This window comes from Sinohyriopsis cumingii, chromosome 18 (genome assembly GCF_028554795.1).
Source record: "Sinohyriopsis cumingii isolate HCF-2022 chromosome 18, ASM2855479v2, whole genome shotgun sequence".
NCBI lineage: Eukaryota > Metazoa > Mollusca > Bivalvia > Unionida > Unionidae > Sinohyriopsis > Sinohyriopsis cumingii.
In genome coordinates, this window is record NC_142978.1 from 19,054,323 (window position 1) to 19,075,896 (window position 21,574).

Below are 21,574 nucleotides of genomic sequence, written 5' to 3' on the forward strand. Positions count from 1 at the left end.
CAGCAAACTGCACAGCCCCAGATCTGCCATCAGATAATTTAGTGTCACTTCTGGGTCTGTGCAATTTGTTTGGAGTTATCAGTAAAAAAAAAAAAGTAGATCCTGAACCGTGAGTTGAGCATGCTGTGACAGATTAGGTTCTATGTTGTTTGCAGTTGGACCTAACTTGTACACAATGACATACAGTTTCTTGATTTTAAAGGATTCACACAAGTTACACAAGATGCATTAAATTTGACAGTGATTATGACTGTCTCTTCATTGAAATTCTTAAATTAAGAATAAATCGATCATTACACTGATTTTATTTCCATAATTTTTTATTAGGAATTATTGTGCCATCTGATTTTGTGAAAGAAATCAAAGCAGCTACTGTGGTTGTATTGGTAGGTTTGATATAATATTACTTAATTTCCATAATTTTTTATTAGGAATTATTGTGCCATCTGATTTTGTGAAAGAATCAAAGCAACTACTGTGGTTGTATTGGTAGGTTGGATGTAATATTACCTAATTTCCTAAGGAAGATTCTGAAGACTAAGGGTTATTTTATTCTATAATAATTGTAAATTAAGTATTTTTTGTGGGAACCAAGTTTAGTGAATTTCTTAGTTGCTAATAACCACAAATTTAAGGATCCCGTGAACAATACTATTCTGTGGAAAAAATAGGACACCTTATGTGTGGGTCTTAAAGATAATAGATTGTTAAATATTGGAGTGTTTACATTCGTGAATTTTTTTATATTTGTATGGCTCATCAATCCAGAATCATACATGCTATTTGAAATGAAATATTTTTCATTATTTAATAAGAGACAAGTTGCAACACCTTGTTACACTAAGTCAGTCCTTGAGTTTATAAGTCTATGATACAGTTAGGTATCAAGTGACGTTATATTGACAATGTCACAACGTAATTATAATGTATGCCATTGCACCAGCAGTCAAAAGAAGCAGTCTTATAATGTCATGTAAGTACTTGGATATCAACGCATGAAATGAGCTTAGCTGATAATGAATCACATGATAATATTTTACTTTGAGGCTAAATGAAAACAAAAATAAAATGTTTCATGGAATGATGGCATAGACACCCAAAAGTAAAATCATCTAACCTGTTTCTTATTGAAGACTTTATTGTCATGCTCATGTTAACAGATAATGAGACAGATGATGTTGATGGTGATAGTTGTAAAGTCAATAATGTTAAATTGTCCTTGTTTAAGGTACCATATATATTCAGTGATAATTCAAGTCCAACACTGCACTGACCTAGATTTGTCTCTCCATAATATGATGGCTGATCTGGGTCTGTGCAGTGTTCTAAGAGTAATCAGTAAAACAAACAATATAGACCCTGATCTGTCGGTGCATTATGCGATGGCAGATCAGAGTTTTTGTTGTTTGCAATTGAAACTGACTCATAAGGGAGTATATATGGTAGTCTGCTTTTGTAAAATGAATGAATATTGCACATCCTGGAATGATGCAATCATTGCCCATGGATCATATAACCTTGAAAAATCTTTGAATTTGAGGAGTTGCCTAAAAAATTCCTTCAGTTTTGAAAAGCTGGTTTTATCCTTGTAATGAACTTGAAGCCTTTGAAAAAATTCACAAGTTTTTTCTCAAAATATTTGAATTTATCTGAGAGAATACAGAACTTTGAAACTGAATTACATCAGTTTTTAAATTCAGAATATTGTATTGACCCATTTCCCAAAAATTAATGAATAAAATATCAATACACAGAAACACAAACAAAATGAGTTAAAATTGACAAGGGTAGTTACTAGATAGTGTTGCATCCTTTTGCTGTAGTGGTGAGCTAGTTGTGTATTTTCCTCTGCTTTTGTACTAATTATTGGAGTGATAAACAAAATAACATGTGGAGAAAGTTCCATCAGAAAAAAATGCTTGTTGAAAACTTTGGAAAGTCATTGTAAACTAATTGAATTTCTTTGACGATCAGCTGTCAGTGGCAGTATGAACCATGTTACATTATGATCTCATATATAAGGCCTCACTCTTTTATGAAGGTTTGACACTGCGAGAGATTGGGTATAAAATCACCAGGTTGTGACTTATTAAATTATTAAAAAGAAAAATTAGTGTACAGTTAAATAATTGCAATAACCAGCTTCTGAATTAAAATATAAAAGTCACAAATAATGTATGAAATCTAAAGAAATCCTGAACAATTTATAGCCTGCATTAAATCAGCTTAACATGCTTTCTATTACAGGAAACTAGTGAGATCTCAATAATTGTGTCATAGTGACAAAATTCACCCACCAGCATACATTTTATCTTTGTGTATTTGATACGAGGAATATATTATCTTCAGCCAGTGCTCATTCAGTGCAATTTTAATTATTCATTCAGCTTATTATTTCATAGGTGATAGGATACTTTTTCTTTGCAATGACCCTTACTTGACAAATAAAAATATTTAGCAAAGAGTAGCACAAGAAAATGTAAATCAGCCTGTAAATTTCTTTGGGGGTTTGGATTGCATGGATCATGTAAAAAAAAACATTTTAAAAAAAGTTAAATACCAACATTATGAATTCACAAGTGATCATTCTTGAATGTTGTAATAATATTCATCATGTTCACTGCCATAATGTAGTTTTACCTTTTACAAAACTCTTGTCTCTCACAACCCATGAAAATGATTTTCTTTGCAACAGATCTATCCCTACCTTGTTGTGAATGATGCGTGTCTAACAGAATCTCGACGAGAGGAGAGGGTATTACAGCTGCTACGGATGCTCAACCACTTCCTCAGCAAGCAAAAGGTACAAACAGTTTTAATAAATAACAAGAGATAAGTACTGTCATTGTACAGCCATGGAATTTGAGCCCCATTAGTTGTCTTCAGTTTATTAGTGACATCTGACTCCACTGGTCATATACCAGAAGAGTTTGTGTGATCACCTCTCCATGCGTTTGTTAGCACAAGTTTGTTATCAATACTCCTCCTAAACTACGTGTGGGATTGCCATAAAAATGTCTTGACCCTAAATGAAAATAGTTCAGCTTAAGAGTCTTGTTATTGTTTCTCCCCTAGTATGGATGGTCATCTGAACATGGAGTTTTAACTAAAGTACTTATGATGTCTTGTTCTTCCTAAATGAAAATGATGCCGAACTGACATCCACTTTCGATGTAGTGGCAACCATCTAGAATTTTCACCATATTTCATCTAAATGGTGTCTGGTTGGTCCTAAATGAAAATGTTGCTGATCTGATATCACCATGGTAGCCATGTTTAAAATATTATTATCACTCTTCCTCCTGAGTGCATGATCATGACAACTTGGTGTTTTCAGGAAAAGACTTCTGATGTCTAGTTGGTCCTAAATGAAAATGGTGCCACTCTTACATTATGTATGGCCATATTGAAAAACTTATTCTCACTCAAGAATATCAAAAATGGTTTCAATACTCCACACATAAATATTAATCTGTTGTGCTTATTTGGAATTTTTCTTCTTGATATTTGTGCAGTTCTTTAGATTTCTTTTAAAAAACTTTGTTTATGTTTAATTGGCACTATATAACCAGTAATGTGCTGACATCCCATCAAACCTTACTGCCAATACTACATCCATATAATCAGTAATGTGCTGACATCCCATCAAACCTTACTGCTGATACTACCTTCCAAGTGAAAATTGTGACAATGCTGCCTTCAGTGTAGCTGTCATAGTGACCATCTTGTAAATGTTGCTACTTCTGAATGCATAGTTATCTTAAACAATTCACCGATTTTCTATCCATGACATCATTGGCAATGTCAAAGGCAATGACAAACAATTTATACTACATCTACAAGTATCTTGTAGACATGTTAACCCAAACATATAAGAAAATTGTTGCTACTAAATTTGGTATACTGAAATTTCTCAAGGTAATCAGTGATTGTTTCATGATTCTGAAGTTCAAAAGGATGGAAGGAACAAATTATCATGGATTTCTACATTTTCATTTTTGACAGTAGAGCATCAGTCTCTTCAAGGGACTTTTTATATTTTTATTTGATTCATCCTGCATGTCTTATGATACAGAATGGAAGCCAGGGCCATAGTGACTCAGTGGTTAGAATGCTAGTACCATGGCTGAAGTGATCAGATTGGAAACCAGAGCCATCATGACACATTGGTTAAAATGCTAGTACCATGGCTGAAGTGATCAGATTGGAAGCCAGAGCCATCATGACACAGTGGTTCGAATGCTAGTACCATGGCTGAAGTGATCAGATTGGAAGCCAGAGCCATCACGTCACATTGGTTAAAATGCTAGTACCATGGCTGAAGTGATCAGATTGGAAGCCAGAGCCATAGTGACTCATTGGTTAGAATGCTAGTACCATGACTGAAGTGATATGGTTTCAAATCCTAACATCAGATCAGTCCAGCCTTGGGCAAAGCACTTTGCTGCAGTTGTTTCAGCACTGAAATAACCTACTTGTGTTGCTGTGCTGTAAAAACACCAAAACCAAACCAATCACTTTTTGCACGTACCATATATGCTCATTTATAAGTCTGGTCTAACTGCAAACAACATAGAACCTAATTTGTGATTGAATAATTCACTGCCAGTTCAGGGTCCATGTTTTTCTACTGATAACTACTAATAAACTGCTTAGAGCCAGGTCTACCTTCCCATTATATGACAGTTGGTCTGTGCCTGTGCAGTTTGCAGTTGAACAAGTCTTATAAGTAGGCATAATTGGTACACAACCATTGACTCCCACCATCTAGTGTTTGTCTGGATCTGTTGCTGTTGTTGAGTTCGACTCCATTTTTTGTCCCCCTTTCTGATTTCCAGTACAACTGTAGTATGCATGTTTCAGATGCGGCTGACTTATTTAACCTTGTTTTAACCAAACAGTTACATATTTCTTCCCAACAAAAGTAGAATTATTTTAGAAATGAAACCATCTTTTTCATTTGTTAATCCAAAGATTCCATCAAATCAAGTTGATTTTTTTTAAGTAACATGCATTCCACTGGATCATATTGTCATAGTATGATCATTAGTATGTGATTTGCCAGATAACAAGAGTTGGTTGTTTATATGGACGTTTTCTCCAGAGTTATATCCCTTCAGGTACTTCTGCTATTTTCGTCTTTGGTTTATATAAATGATGCTCTCATTTCAAGGGGTCACAGTTGTCTGACTTTGGCAAAATTATAAGATAATTTATATTATACCATGAGATTAGCATTGAGATACTGTATATACATGCAGACTGCACAGACCCAGATCTATTTTCATATAGTGCACCAGCAGGTCTGGGTATGTGCAGTTTGTTAGGTGTAATTAGTAGAACAAAAAAAGATAGACCCTGATCTGCATTCACATTATGCTATTGCAGATCAGGATCTTTTGTTATTTGCAGTCTGACTCAACTTATAAGTGATTATATATGGTAGCTCATAATACAAATAACTGATTGCTTTCTAAAACTTCAGACTCAAGATTTATCTAGCCAAAGGCTATTAAGAGAGGTACCATTATTGTATCCAGATGAGCCCATGTTTTTTTTCAAGGCATGAGAAAGAATTGTACTGGATGTGGTCAATCTTTATTTTTTTAAATCTCAACCCAAATTACAACTTGCATGTAGGACAGATGTTTGCCAGTTGTGAATATTGTTCTTATAATTTATTGGAAACCAAAAAAAAACAGTTGTTCAGTCAGTTATTTTAAATCAGATAGAAGTGACAAAAATTGATTTACTTTCAATCAAGACCTACAGGAAGCATTATGGGGAAAACACTGGTACTCATTGATTGCTCTATTTCATGCACATGGGCCACAGCGACATAGTGATCAACATGCCGGACTAACAATTAAAACACTGTGGGTGTGAATTCATACCATTGGATCAGTCCAGGTTGGTTACCATGGTGTAAGGCACTTGCCTTGTCACTAAATAACCTACATGTGTTGATGTACTATCAAACAAAACAAAAAACTCAAACAATTTTTTGCCTGTGGTTGCACAAAGACATTTGCTCAAGTACCACTTGATTGAAATGAAAGCGTTGATCATGTGCATTTGTCAGGCTTATGAGCCAATCTTGTTTCTAGCGTTTGTTGAGATGCAGAAATTAAAATGATTAATTATGTTTGTGAAGCATTGAATTTTGTTGAGCCCTCATCAAAAGGAGTCCAATGTTTTCTCCGATCTTACCCAACCCATGCTGGATATGTGGACAGTTTGTTTTTTTGGGGTGTGAGATCAGAAGGTATTGTCTGTTGCAAACAGGGAATTAAATGAAACCAAATGGTAGTGACTTGATGTTGTTGTTGTTGTTGTTGTTATAGGGTTTAACGCCATTTTTCAGCACAAAATAGGCTATAAATGTCTGCCAGTATTAATGGTGGAGGAAGAACCCAGGAAAACCCCGGAAAAAACCACCGACCCACGAGAAGCTACCAGCAAGCTGTTTCACATATCCACATTGGCTGAGCCCGAGACTCGAACCCATGCAGAGACTTGATGTTAAACAGGTGCTGGTACTATTAGGCAACATTGTATCAAACCCTACCTGCCTGGTAGCAATGAGTTGAATATTGTCACACATAGCAATAATCACATAATTGTAACTTCAGTAAGTCATTCTTCAATGACCTAAAGTATTTGGTTAACATTGATAGCAGACAAAAACATATATAATCCCCATATCTAATACATTTCACTCGCATTCCTATGTTGATCAGTCATAAAATTGCACTACTGAGCATAAATTGGCTTGCAAAAAGTTGATAGATCCAGGAAAGGTCATTAAGTTGTTGGCTTTTTTGCAGGGTTGTGCAAGCCCACTTGTGGTATTACAGACCTGCCAACCCTGACGAGTCCGTGTCAGTAAGGCAGTTGATTTTTTTCCATAAGATTGACCAGTTTTCAGTAAGGTGTAACAAAATATCAATAACTGCTATTGTAAAGCTGGAAAACATAATTAAATGTTTGATGCATCGACAGTAAACATTATGTTCAAATGAAAAGTTTGTAAAGTATGGGTGGACTTTATTTACCACTAGTACAGTTCCAAACCCTATACAGCGCAATGGCTGGGTGCTGTCTCTCAACTTGACATAATTCTTGGAATTTGTTTTCCATTTCACATGACGATGGCAATCATTTCTTCCGCCACGAGACATACTCAAATTGACACATGATGTCCAATTTTCATAATTGTTTCCTTTCCAGCTTTTATTCACAAAAATCTGAGTACTCCTTTTTATTCTTCTGTGTTGATTAGTAACACTTTTCTAGAAGCTTATTTTCCCCTTAAACATGCATCGCTTTCTGGACGCCATTTTTAACAATTCTTTAATCAACAGTTTGATCATGCAGATGCTTCACATGAACAAATAAGTGCAGTTTAGAGTGTCTGGAGTGCTTTTGTAAAGTTAGTCTGGTTCCCAGACTAATTTTACTAATTCTAAGATGAAACCCCGATCCAAATAAAACACAGATGAACCAATTATCCGGACTTTTCAGCAACGATAATTTTTCCGTAGTTTTTGCTTGTATGCCGTAGATCCATATTTTAAGGGTAATTTTCATAAGACTTGCAGCAAAGTTGTAAGAGTTGGCAGGTCTGGTATTACTACTGCTAGTGCCAATATTTTTTTTCTTTCTTAAAAATTGCTAAAAGAAATGGCTCATACGGTCCATACCCCCAGAATGACTTTATCAGCAAATATTCTTACAAAATATTTGCATTCATGTGATAATTAACAAATGGACCAATCCCATTTCAGGAGACATCTCGTCGACTCTTGTACTTTACTGTGCCACGAGTGATTGCAGTCTCCCCACAGATGAGATTGGTGGAAGACAATCCATCATCGATATCTCTTTTGGATGTCTATAAGCAGGTAAGGAACCAGCTGCGATAGCAGTCAGGGATACATAATGCCACTTTTATCACAATGACAGTGTTGATGGTAGATCAGCGGACATAAATAAATAAATACAAATCAAGATTTTGTTTTCAAAATACATTTTAGCACTAACTGTTTGCAGACAGGATGTGGTCATCCATGGAACCCTTGTTTTTTACTCTTAAGTTTGATTGAGAACCATACAGGATAATTTTTCAGTAAATACGTGATGTTTTTTTCATATCTGGATCAGAATTTGTTTCTGCAGTTCAGAAACAAAAAAATACAGAGATATTAATCTGATTCATGTTCTAGCATCTCTAAATGTGGGCAAACTTTAGACATTAATGGTATTTGTAATATATAATCTTGAACACTTTACATGTTGTTAATTTACTTTTTTGTTCCACAGATTATAGAAGACTCAGCCATTCTATTAATTTGAAACATATTCATCATTTTCAGAGATGCAGTAAGCGAGGAATTGAGCATGATGCACCAATCGCTCGCTACTATGAGAGACTAGCCACAGTCCAGGCTCGTGGGTCACAGGCAAGTCACCAGGTTTTACGAGACATCTTGAAGGAGGTTCAGAACAATATGGTACCTCGTGGATTGCTGAAAGAGTGGGCACTACACACCTTCCTCGATTCCACAGATTACTGGATCTTCAGAAAAACAGTAGGATTTTATTTCTCATTCCAGTATATCCTTTATTACACTCTTGTTTACCAACAGTAATGTATCAGTTTCATTCCTCAGGGAATATCACTAAATAAATCACTTTCATTAAGTCTAATTTACTGGGGAGAACACTTGACAATTTCTGAATACCTTTCACATTTCAGTTAGAATTCACAGTCATCTATTATAATTTACACCTTAATTTATAGTTTCCTTTATCATTTGTTTAAACTGTCATATTTTTTGAACCGATAAAATGTGTTGTCATTTTCAATCTGTTACTTTCCCCAAAATTAATTGTACAAGAAATTTTTAATTTTGGTTTACTTTCCATCATTACATTGTCAGTTTAATGTCTAGTTTTATTTTGACAGTTTACAGTTCAGCTGGCTCTAATGGGCTTTGCAGAGTTTGTCCTCCACCTTTCACGGATGAATCCTGACATGATGTATCTTCATCAGGATTGTGGTTACCTCAATGTCTCATACTTCAAGTTTGACATTGATGACCAGTCAGGTACGTCTCGATCTGTCAGTGCTCTGTTTGTTTAGTTTGTAAATGAGTTAGTATAAAAATAATCGTTGATGTCTTCTTCATCATTAATGTGGAAATTGTGTCATCATTTTCATCACTGGAACCATAATCACCATCATCTCTATAACTAGTATATAATCATCACCATTCAAAGCATATACAGTATCCAGTATTCATTGTACAGTTTTCATTTTATGTTTCCCATTAAAGTGCTTATCATGACATAAGTCATGCCAGTAGAGGTATAATAGTACTTTTGAAACATCAGTCTTTTTTCAGGTAGGCAACTGTTTATACATCTGGATTATTCAGCTTGATATTAATGGTTGTTAAACTCAGTTTGATTGGCACATTGGGCCCAGGAACAAGCAGTATGTCATAGTTTAAGCCTTGTATCAAGGAAGTTTTACAAATGCAGGTTCATATCACTTGGGTGGCCTAGTGATTAGAGTGTGCCTTGGATGCAGGAGGTCATGTGTTTGAACCCTAGCATGTCATGCAAGAGACTTATAAAAAATGGTACTAGCCGCTGCCTCACTTGGTGCTCATCATTAATGGTTAGTGTTAGGACTGGTCAGCCTGGTATTAGGACACTGTGACTGGGTGGGACATCATGCTACATGTCTTCAGCATAATGCCCCAGTGCTAGATATCACTATAAACTGCCACATTGCATACATCATAGCAATATGAAAGAAATTTTTTTAAAGATACAGTAAAAATCAAAAGCACACACACACAAATGTGGATTAAAATACGGGCTACATAGAAAACCCCCAAATGGCTGATTCCCAGCCAGGTTCATCTTCAGATGATGATTTCATTCAGCAAATACAGGCCAATGATAGTGTTGATGACAGTGATTTCTAAAGTTATGAAGTATATCTGATTATTGGAGCTGGGATAGTGTTAAAGGAGATATCATTGAGTGATTTTTACCTTGTAAATGCTGTTAAATATGAGTCCATTTTACATGTCAGATTCACATAAATAGATGGCATGCCAGTCAATCCCTCCCCCCTTTTAGCAGTATTTTGAAATTAAATGCAGAAGAGGCAGAATACCGAGCCTAATTAAAATACAGACATGTTTAAAGTAGAGTGCAATTTTCATTTCTTTTCTAATCCTTCTCGTGGGTCAGTGGTTCTTCCCTGGGTTTTCCAGGGTTCTTCCTCCACCAGTTATACTGGCCACCATGTATAGCCTATCTTGTGCTGAAAAATGGCGTTAAACCCTAGAACAACAACAACAACAACAACTTTTCTAATCAATTTAGACCTTTGGGATCATGTGCTTCAGAACTATAGAGTTATAGTTGGGTTAAGATAAACTGAATAAATAAGAATAAAAAATGAATTTAATAAGTTCAGATGTTTATTTTATGAAAATACATGTCTGAACAATCAATTTATGGCTTTGATGGACCTAAAACCTTAATAGAACATTATGGAAGAGGTAGGAAATCTGACACAGTAGTCAGCAAAGCACTGATTAAGAAAGTGAAACTTAGGCAGAGCTTATGTTAGTAAAAAATGTTTTTTTAGAAGAGAAGGATCCAAAAAATAATACATGTGAGCTCTGGACAATTGTACCTAACAACCAGACAGGACAATTTCCCATCATACTGAAGCTGGCTAAGCTAGCTGTGTATACGTCACTCAGACAGTAGACTGCAAAAGGATCGTTCTCAGCACAGAACAAAATTCATGCCTAGATAAGGAACTGGTTACTCAGAAACAATCAACATGGTAAATCTTGAACTATAGCCATTTCCTTACCCCATCCTTTTTTTCCTACTCCCCTCTGATTGAGATAAAATCCTGGTAGCATCTCTTATTCATACATACATACATGCATGGTTCGTTCGTTGTTCATCCGTTGAGTCGATGAGGACCACTCTAATCATCTGAGGGTTGGAGGGGCAGGTTCTGTTCTTTGCATGCACAGGTGGCTGATGAGGCCAATCTTTGCATGGAATGTTCGTTTGCATAAGGGACAAGGGATGAGAGGGACATCTCCAGGAGGGTTGATGGCACATGCTTTTCTGGCTTGCCTCTTCAGCTCTGCAGCTGCCACCTGCTAAATTCGCACAACTTGGAGCCTTTTTTCACGGAGGAATGCTAAGTGACTTGATCGCATACTGTTTGCTCCCAGGAATCACGGTTTATGTTGAACTCTTTCAATGCAGCTTTCATATTGCCTTTGAAGCATTTCTTCTGACCTCCATGGGATCGCTGTCCTTTCTGTAGCTTGCCATAGAAGTCTCTTAGGCAGCAGGTGGTTTGGCATGCATACAACATGTCCTGCCCAGCGTAGCTGAGACTGCATCAGGATGGTGTGGATGCTGGGTAGACCTGCTTGGGCAAGTACCTCAGTGTCAGGAACCTTGTCCTAGCCACTTGATGTTGAGAATTTTCCTGAGACTTGTGGTGTGAAAGTGGTTTAGCTTCCTGACATGGCGTTGATACACCATCCAAGTTTCACATTCATAAAATAGTGTGGGGAGCACAACTGCCCTGTAGACCTTTAGTTTGGTCTGGCTGCTGATGCCTCTTCTATTCCAGATGTTGGCATACAGTCTGCCAAGCGTTGAGCTGGCTCTGGCAGTGTGGAGGTTCACTTTATCATCAGTAGTGATGCTCTGTGACAGTGTGCTGCCAAGGTAGGTGAAACGGTTCACTACGTTGAGTTTTGGTCATTGACAATGATGTTGAGTTCAACATAGGGCTTTCCATGGGCTGGCTGATGCAGGACATAAGTCTTCTTGGTACTAAAGGTGAGACTGAAGCTTGTGCAGGAGCTGGAGAACTTGTCAACACAGCATTGCAGGTCAGCTTCTGAACCAGCGTTAAAGGCACAGTCATCAGCAAATAAGAATTCCCTGATGGTGTCTGTCATAACCTTGGTTTTTGCTTGAAGCCTCCTGGGGTTGAACAGTTTTCCTTATGTACGGTACCTGATGCTGACTCCAACATCTCCGTCTCTGAAAGCATTAGTCACCATGGCAGAGAACAATAGACTGAACAGTGGTGGTGCCAGAACACAACCCTACTTGATGCCATTGGTTACTGGGAATGGCTCATACGTCTCTCCATTGTCCTGGACTCGTGCCTGCATGCCTTCATTGAAATGCTGCACCATGGATATAAATTTTCTCTAGTATGCGTATTTGGTCAATGCCTTCTACAAGCCTTCTCTGCTGACAGTATCAAAGGCCTTTGTCAAGTTGACATAGATTGAGAAGAGGTTGACATTTTGCTCTTGACATTTCTCTTGTAGCTGCCTCGCAGCAAACACCTTGTTGATTGTCCCACATTCCCTTTGGATTCCACACTGAATTTCTGGCATGAGTCCCTGGTCAAGGTGCATAGTGAGGCAGATCAATAGGATTCTGGTGAGTATCTTTACTGCAATTGAGAGCAAGGATATACCTTAGTGGTTGTCGCAGTCCTGGTGGTTCCCTTTGCACTTTTACAGGTGGATTATGGAAGCATCTTTGAATTCCTGGGGGATCGTCTCTTGCTGCCACATCAGTAAAAACAGTTGGTGAAGCCTTTGTATCAGGGCTGTTCCCCCTTCCTTGTAGACTTCAGCTTGGATGGAGTCTGAATCAGGGGCTTTCCCACTGGAGAGCAGACATATCGCTCTCTGTGTTTCGAGCAAGGTTGGTGGGGGGTCATCCAGTGCTTAGTTGATGGGTAATTGGGGAAGGCGACTGACGGCTTGATCATTGATGGATGAAGGGCGATTCAGGATGCTGTCAAAGTGTTCAGCCCAACATTAAAGAATCTTCTCTTTGTCAGTAATTAGAATGTTCTTGTCTGCGCTGAGAAGGGGGGATGATCCAGAGGATGTAGATCCATAAACTTCTTTCAGGGCATTGTCTGCATAGCACTGGATCTCATCAGCTTTGTTGCTCGGCCATGTGTCTTGCATCTGACAAAGTTTCTGCTGTACAGTGTTGCGTACATTGTTGTACGCATCATTCCTGGAGGCAGACTTGGGGTTGTTGATGTAGATTTGGTGGAGGTGGTGTTTCTCTTCCAGCGACTGCTTGATCTTGTTGCAGTTCTCATCAAACCATTCTTGCTGCTTTCTTGTTGAGGGTCCTAGGATTTCCAAAGCTGTGCTGTAGACCATCTCTCTGAATGCCACCCAGTCGGTCTCCACATTCTGATTGTCCAGAGGGGTGGATTTCAGACATTCTTCCAGGGCATCCATGAGAGACTGTTTGGTATTGGTACGTGTCAGCTTGGTGATGTTTAGTCATTTAGGAGTCTTCTTTCCCTGCGGGCATCTTTTGGGCTGAATGCGGATGTTGAGCTTGCTGATGATGAGGCAATGGTCTGTCCAGCAGTCGGCACTGCACAAGGACTTCGTCATATGCACAGCCTGCCTGTCCCTCTTCCTGACAATTATATAGTTGATGAGATGCCAGTGCTTAGAGTGAGGGTGCATCCATGACATCTGGTTTCAGGTAGGGAGGTGGAAGACTGTATTGGTGATCAGCAGTTCATGCTTGGCGCAAGTCTGGAGCAAAAGGAGACCATTGATGTTACAGTGACCCACTCTGTACTTTCCTAGCACTCCATACCATTCAGCATGATCACAGCCTACTCTTGTATTGAAGTCACCAAGAATGATGACCGTATCAGCCATTGTAACATCAGCAATGACGGAATGAAGATCCTCACAGAACCTTCACTTCATCCGGGTTGGTTAAGCAACTGATGATGGTAAGGTGTTTTCTTCCAGACAGGAGGGGGAGTTTCATGGTCATGAGTCTGTCATTTACTCCCTTGGGAGGTCCTGCCAATTTGCCAATCATTATTGTCTTCACTGCAAAGCTGACAACAGCCTCACGGCATTCTTCACTTCCTCGGCTGCTCCAAAAGAAAGTGTATCTGAAGCCCCTTTCACAGAGTTTGCCTTTTCCTGCAAGCCGGGTCTAGCTCAAGGCAGCAAGGTCCACATTGTATCTGGCGAGTTCCTTTCCTATTAAGGCAGTTCTCCTCTGGGGTCTTTCCACGTCATATCTGTCCAGTAAGTGTATCCGGAGCCCCTTTCACAGAGTTTGCCTTCTCCGGCAAGTCAGGTCTCGCTCAAGGCAGCAATGTCCACATTGTATCTGGTGAGTTCCTTTCCTATTAAGGCAGGTCTCCTCTGGGGTCTTTGTTTTAAGTGAGGAAGAGTTGTGCAATTTGCCAACCTCATTCTCTCACCCAAAACCATCTGTGTCCAGCAGCATGACAAAGTCAAGACGGCCAGAGACGAAGTTGAGTCCAGCAGACGACTGCGATGTCCTACATGTCTCATCTAGCTCTTAGCACTCCATGGTGTTCTGCTGGGAATTGCCTTTCTGCCCGTTGACCATCTAGTGGTTTCCCCATGCAGGCTGCCAAATCCAGTCTTCACATGCTAGATAGACAAAGCCTAACTGACCGAAGGTTTAAGACCCGCCAGTTATCCTCAGCCTGGATAAGCCGGCCAGTCATGGCTGTTTCTGGGATGTGGCTTCTGTGCATGCCACAGGTGAGAGCTGAGTGCCAAGTGGGGACCAAAGGTGGGCAAGCTATCCCCGAAGGAGTACGACTGCTTCCCCCAACCAGAGATTCTACCCCTCCCCGGACACACCGTACACCCCTAAATAGATACATGCATACATACAAATGTACAGGGTTCCCATGCTACCAGGAAATCAGGGAAAAAGTTGGGAGAAATGATAATTTTTTCCCGACTCTGAAAAGTCTTTGAATTTCGCAAATATTGATGAAAGTCAGGGAAAAACCATGAATATTCCGCCAACACTTGATACCTGAAACAATCGCCTAATTTGGTCATAACTAAACTGATCTTGAGTTAAATTTATCGAGTTCTAACCAGAATATTTGGAGGGTGCATTATGGATCTAGTAGACTTTATTTTCAAAGACAGCTCAATATCCGTATCTTTACATGGAAGGTATGAAAACCAGTCCAGCATCACAGAGGCCAACATGGTGGTGGCAAGCATAGCCGCTTACTGGATGGACTAGCAAACTTAAAACATTGTTAGATCAAGTGATACATGCATTAAATCAATATGAAAATTATTTTATTTTCTCAGAAACTGAGTATTAAAATCATAATCTCCTAAAAACTACGTCGTTGATGAAGCGTGACCTGGTACCTGTGATTTGCATTGCTAGTGGCGTGAGTTCACAAATCTAACAACCTTGATTTTCAAATGTTGTAGAGAAAAAAAAAAAAAAATATTAAATGAAAGTAGTACTAGGAAAGAACACAAAATTCTTCATATTTATATATATTCCAAGAACAACATTTGGAGTTTCGTTGTATCACGTGACTACCATGTTGACATGTGCTCTCTGCTTGATAAATCAGACTGGCCAGATTGCTGGTTTTTACAAAAAGTATCTAACTTTCATTTAATATAATTGAATTTCTTACGACATTACATATATAAAGGAGTGTGTTGTTCACGTAACTATTGGACTTCCAATGTCGTCATTTGAGATTTGTGAAGTCATATGACAAGTAATGCAAATGGCGAGTACAGGGTCAGGTTTCATTTAAGCTGTAGTTTCATTTTGTCTGTCAGTGGATTAATGACATAACTATTCTAATACTTGCTGTTTCTGAGAAAATAAATCATTTTCCTATTGATTTCGTGCAGTTATGAGTTGATATAACATAAATTTAAATTTCTATACCTGTGGTAAGCGACCACCATTTGTTGCTACTGCATGGTGGCGGCAAATTCCAAATTTTCGATATGCAGTCGCAATGACCCCACACCCCAATTAAAATATCCAAATATGAAAAATGGGGTGGGAAGATTCGGAGGAAACTTGGATTAGAAAATGGAGTGCTGTTCATTTGAAGCCAAATTGGTAGCCCAGATTGTTGAATCTCAGAGCTGAAATGAGAAATTGTCCCTTAAATTATGTATTAAAAAACGATTTGAGCCCTTGTATCAAGACAGGTTTGGGGACTGGTTTAACGAATTACAAGAAGACAAGTTTATTTTACAGAAAAATCAGTCCTTGTTTTACAACAGTATATAATTTTGAAGGTCTTTTGTCAAAGTTTAAAGCAACGCTTTTGAAAATGTTTTTTAAATGATGGATTTTTAACCAGAGCGTCTTAAGGAGATTAGCTTGTTTGGAAAATCTTGTTTGGGATTTTATTGGCACAGATAAATTCAGGATTAACATTTCATTACAAGACAAGATTCTAATTATTTATGTCTATTGTTTTTGTTTTCTTAATGTAATATGCATACATCTATTGCTAATGAAATCTTTAGAATTAAAGGTTTGAAAGGAAACAAAACATATTTATGTTCATTATGTTGCTCCCACTTAGCAACATAATGCAGCAAAATAAAGTTAGAATTTTTATTCTGTACAGTGAAAGACTTTACATGCCAGTTTATTGGAATATAAATACATGTGTACATACATACATATATACATGCATGCCTGCATGCGTACGTACATATGTATGTATGTATGCACTGGACATCTCAATGCTATCCAGTCACAACCAAAGAAGGTCACTATGGTTAGTTTACTAGATCATCATAAGATTTAATTAGTGAGCTGATTGAATTTATATTTCCTCATTTTGCTTTGCAGGTGAATTGGATTCTAACAGACCAGTTCCATTCCGATTGACCCCAAATATTGCCGAGTTTTTGACACTCACTGGAGTATGTGGTCCACTTACTGCATCCATGGTGTCTGCAGCACGCTGTCTGGTTCAGTCACAGTACAAGTTACCCAGCTTCCTCCGGGCCATTCTTAGAGATGAATATATTACCTGGCATAAAAAGGTATGTTTAACTCATTCAGCCCCAATCCTGCCTGTAGGCTTGATGAGGCTGTACCCTACTTCCAAGCTCTGCAGCATCAATGTCATTTAAGACACACCAAATTGGGTGGTATTACAAAAGAGCCGACAGATATAGCTCTACAATGATACCAAATAATCTGGATGTTCTAGTTAAACTACAAAATACAGAGGGAAAAACCTAATATTTTGGACCGTTTTTTTTAAACCCAAAATTCGCTTGTGGTCAGAATCCGATTTTGTGTCTGGATTTTAGACCTTTTGGCCTCAGATCTAAGGCAGACCAGTCTGAACTGCACACAGACAGGTGAACCTTTGCAAAAATTAGGATAAGGTGGGCATTTTGAATAAAGAGTGGTCTCCATATGAAAATGATAGGTCCATTAAGCAAAAAAAAAAAAAAACATCCAACTTTTACCCTTCTGCTCATGCACAAGCAAAATAATCAATGGAAAACGATGTTTCTAATACAACTAGGCATTAGTCTCATGGAAAATCTGTTGAATGTCAATGTATTACGATGTATTCAGAAATAGCCCCCAAAATGTCTTTCCTACATGCATTTCTGGCAAAAACGACAAAAACCTCCAGAGCCAAATGAAATAAGCAATGTCATTTAACTTTATAATGGTTTATCTTGCTATCTTCCACAGTTCTTCTTTTGTTTTTGTGAGACAAAGGTTGTATATTGGCCATATGTTTACAAAGGTCTTTGATTTTTATTCAGACTCAAATATTGTTTGACTGAAAATCATTAGACTGGTTGCATTTTCATAAAATCAAAGATCTGTATTTAACATCACCCTTCAAATGAACATGCAGCAGATTCTGAATATTGTATATGTTAATTTGCTTGTTATCAACCATCCAAAAGTTCTGTTTAAGTTCAAGTTGAAGAGTCTCATGAATGGAGGGCTTGGTTTAAATATTTTCCATTTTCTCTTGGAGCAGAGTTGGAATCATCAATCCTTGTAGAATTATGTTTTCTTGCCTTTTATCTTAAATTTCCTGGATGGCATTAACATTTGCTTTATTGCATGTTTGGTTCATAGCTTTATGATGGTTGATTTTTTTTATGAAACTTTGCCCAAGTACATTTCAATTACTAGATTGTGAGTTTCATACCATAGCCATGTCCCTGGGCTTCATTTCAAGTCACGGTGAGGAAAACATTAATTCTGTGTGACTTGTATTCTTGTAGAGACCACCAAAAAGATATTTTAATAAAACTTTAGTCAATTGTTTATCGTGTATAGATAGTTTGTCATATACCATAGCTATGCCTCCAGTCTCAAGGGTAAGGTCACAGCAAGGGGATACCAAATTCTGTGAGTTGCATCCTTGACTGGAGTAAAACATTTAAACCATTGAAGATATTTTAATGAAACTTGAGCTAATTATATGTCATGTATAGTGGGTGTGTAGCACACCATAACCAACCCCCTTGCCTCAAGACCAGATCACAGGAATGGAAAATGTAATTATATGACTAATATCCTTTTCCGGAGTATGACTTTTGAATCTCTAAAGATATTATGAAACTTTAGCCAGTTAATATATCATGACTCAACATTGTCTTTCATACTATTGCCATACCCGATACCCTGCATGAGATAGGCATTCTTGTCTGTAGTAGAACATTTCAACCATTGAAGATATTTGAAACTTCAAATTATGTTACCTGATCATAATCCCTTAGGAGGACTACTACCTCGCAAATCCAAACCATAGCTGTAATGCCCCCTACCTCAAGGTAAAGGTCACCATAAGAGATAATAAGCCAGTGTCCTGTTTCCTTGTCACTTTTGTACTTGTACAAATACTGGATGAAACTTAAGTCAGGTCCATGCCTTATCATACAATAGTCATGTCCCTGTCTCAAAGGTCAAGGTCAATAGATGGGTATACATGATGTTTTCTTGTTTATAATTCTGCTTATAAGCGAATATTTACAGTATAGCATGATAATCTAGTAGCTCTCTTACTCTGAACAGTACAGTGGTTAAAACAATCAACACTATTTAATGAACATAATTTTGAAAATGGTTTGAAGTGTCTGGGATCTCAGGAGAGATTGCATAGCCCATATGCGGAATTCATAAAGCCCCTTTGCCATATTGATGTTTATCAGACCTACGCCAGTTGAAGGGGATTATTTAATCTGATTCCTGTTAGCTGCTCTTGATGAACATGATACCCCTAAGCCAGGGGCAGAGGTATCCAAGAATTAATATTACCAGGCAAGTACTATAATAATACTATTTATTTCCAACAAGTTGACAACTCAATAAATTCACATCATTTTTAATTGTAACAAATAGTTTGCCAGGAGTAATTACATTTATATCTCACATCTTTACGCAAGTAGATAAATAGCAAGTATGCCATAACTGGAGGAGTGGAAATTGAAGCTTATCATATAGATTTCCATGGTAAAATCCATATTGTCATTTGGAATTGGAAGTGTTCTTAAACCCAAGCATTATTAACTTGATTATTTATTAAACAGAATTTACATTTTCACATAAATTAATTCAGATAATAACTGAAAGTTTGATTAAGCTTCGTAAATTTCTGCTGACATAAGGTATTAATGAAATGAATGAAATCACATAAAACATATAGACCTCATTTATTAATATTTCTTAACCTAATTATGATTAATATTCATTTTTTTAAATTATTTTCTAATTTTGATGTAGAAATTTAGAGATTTCTGTTCTTTCTGTGATCCTTTGAGATCTGATGAAGAGCAATGAAGAACAAATATTTTTATTTTTAATACAGAGCACATATATGTCACAACTTTGTTCATTAATATTGGCCTTTGCCACCACTTGACACAATATCATGATGGCACTGCACGCACTCTATGTTCAATAATTAGTCCCATCCAAAAGGACATATTTCTGGCCTATAGAGCATTTTTCAGCATTCCACTACCATTTTGTCATGTGACATAGGATGTTGGCATGTGCCTGTGACATCAAAGAAGTACTAATGTGAACTATTATTAATTATAGATTAGGCTTCAAGTCTTTTTATGGTGTATGTAAATAAATGGCAGAATCAACAAATGGGAGTCATCAGTCTTAGTTCAGTTTATTATATTTTTGCCTTTGAAGACAAAATTATGTTGTTGCTTGAATAGGTACCTTACATAAAATTCCTTCATTAAAACTGCATACATGTATATTAGATAAAACAATGTAATTTAACTATTATATCATCGGCATTAAGCTATTAAACAAAACAATGTAATTTAACTATTATATTCTCAGCATCAAGCTATTTGATAAAACAGTGTAGTTATCTATTATATCCTCAGCATCAAGCTATTTGATAAACAATATAATTTAACTATTATATTCTTGGCATCAAGCTCCATATGGCATATATTTGCAATGAATATATAACTGCTCTGGTGGCCTAGTGGCTGGAGCATCTGCCGTGGATGTGGGAGGTCATGGGTTCGATCCCTGGCCAAGTCATACCAAAGACTTACAAAAATGGTACTAACAGCTACCTCGCTTGGTACTCAGCATTAAGAGATTAGTGTTAGGACTAGTCGGCCTGGTGTCAGGATAATGTGACTGGGTGGGACATCATGCTACATGTCTGTGGCATGTTGCCCCAGTGCTAGACATCATAGTGATATGACTGAAAAATTGTTAAAGCTCCGTTAAAAGTCCAAGTCACACGCACACAATGAATATATGCCATTGTTCGATATACTTCAATAAACCGTGAAGTCTTAAATTGGAGACATTTGCTTGCAGAGTTAATAATGTATATTTTATCATACATCTTTCTTTAAAAATCTCCAGTATTTCATGGCCTAGCATAAAATAAACCTTAATATTGAAACATCTATTCATAAAAATTATTTATAAAGCCCTTCTCTAACTATACTTATATATCCAACTTGTCCTAAAGGGCCAAATTGAATGATCCCATAAGCACATCCACTTTTATAAAATTAATACTGTGCATCTGAAAAAGACAAGATTACATTATTACATTATCAATCCCTTGCTACCTCTACCCCTGAGAATAAGCCTCATGTGCCGTAAGGCATGTCAGAAGAGGTGACTAACAGAGTCAGCCTTTTGGTATTGTATGCGACCGCTGAGGATATTTATGGTGAGAAGGTCTTGGACATTTTTTAAAAGTTTTTATTAAAAATCTTTAAGGATTTAATAAATTTAATCCTTTTTTTGTCATTATTTGTATTGTGGGTACCATTTGGGGATGCCTACACTTTATGTTATATTAAATCCTGTTCATACATACTGGCTACCACAGTATGTCATGGTGCTATGAACTATGGGAAATATTGGACATAAGATGACTTGATAGTGATTTTATCTCGCTTTGAATAATAAAAATTGAAATTTTTATAGTTTTATTATGGTATGTACTATACTGTCAAAAAAATAAATGATAAATTGGCAAAAAATTTTTATCTTGATAAAACACTAGCAAGTTTTGACTGGCTGTAAATCGGCATACACTATCCTTCTTTGATGGAATTCTTATGTGAAATTGATATATTTATTAGAGTGAAGAAATTCACTCTCCCCCCAAAACATT

The 21,574-nt window shown here is 37.2% G+C and overlaps 1 protein-coding gene across 1 annotated transcript in view; it reads left to right on the forward strand.

The window, feature by feature from the left end:
* Positions 1-21,574, forward strand: part of LOC149776174 (transformation/transcription domain-associated protein-like) — a 176,703-nt gene that overhangs the window by 142,295 nt on the left and 12,834 nt on the right. The window contains exons 84-88 of the mRNA XM_089942483.1: positions 2,696-2,803; positions 7,788-7,904; positions 8,376-8,591; positions 8,969-9,110; positions 16,768-16,964. Coding sequence (XP_089798609.1) covers positions 2,696-2,803; positions 7,788-7,904; positions 8,376-8,591; positions 8,969-9,110; positions 16,768-16,964 — 780 coding nt within the window. The remainder of the gene's footprint in view (positions 1-2,695; positions 2,804-7,787; positions 7,905-8,375; positions 8,592-8,968; positions 9,111-16,767; positions 16,965-21,574) is intronic.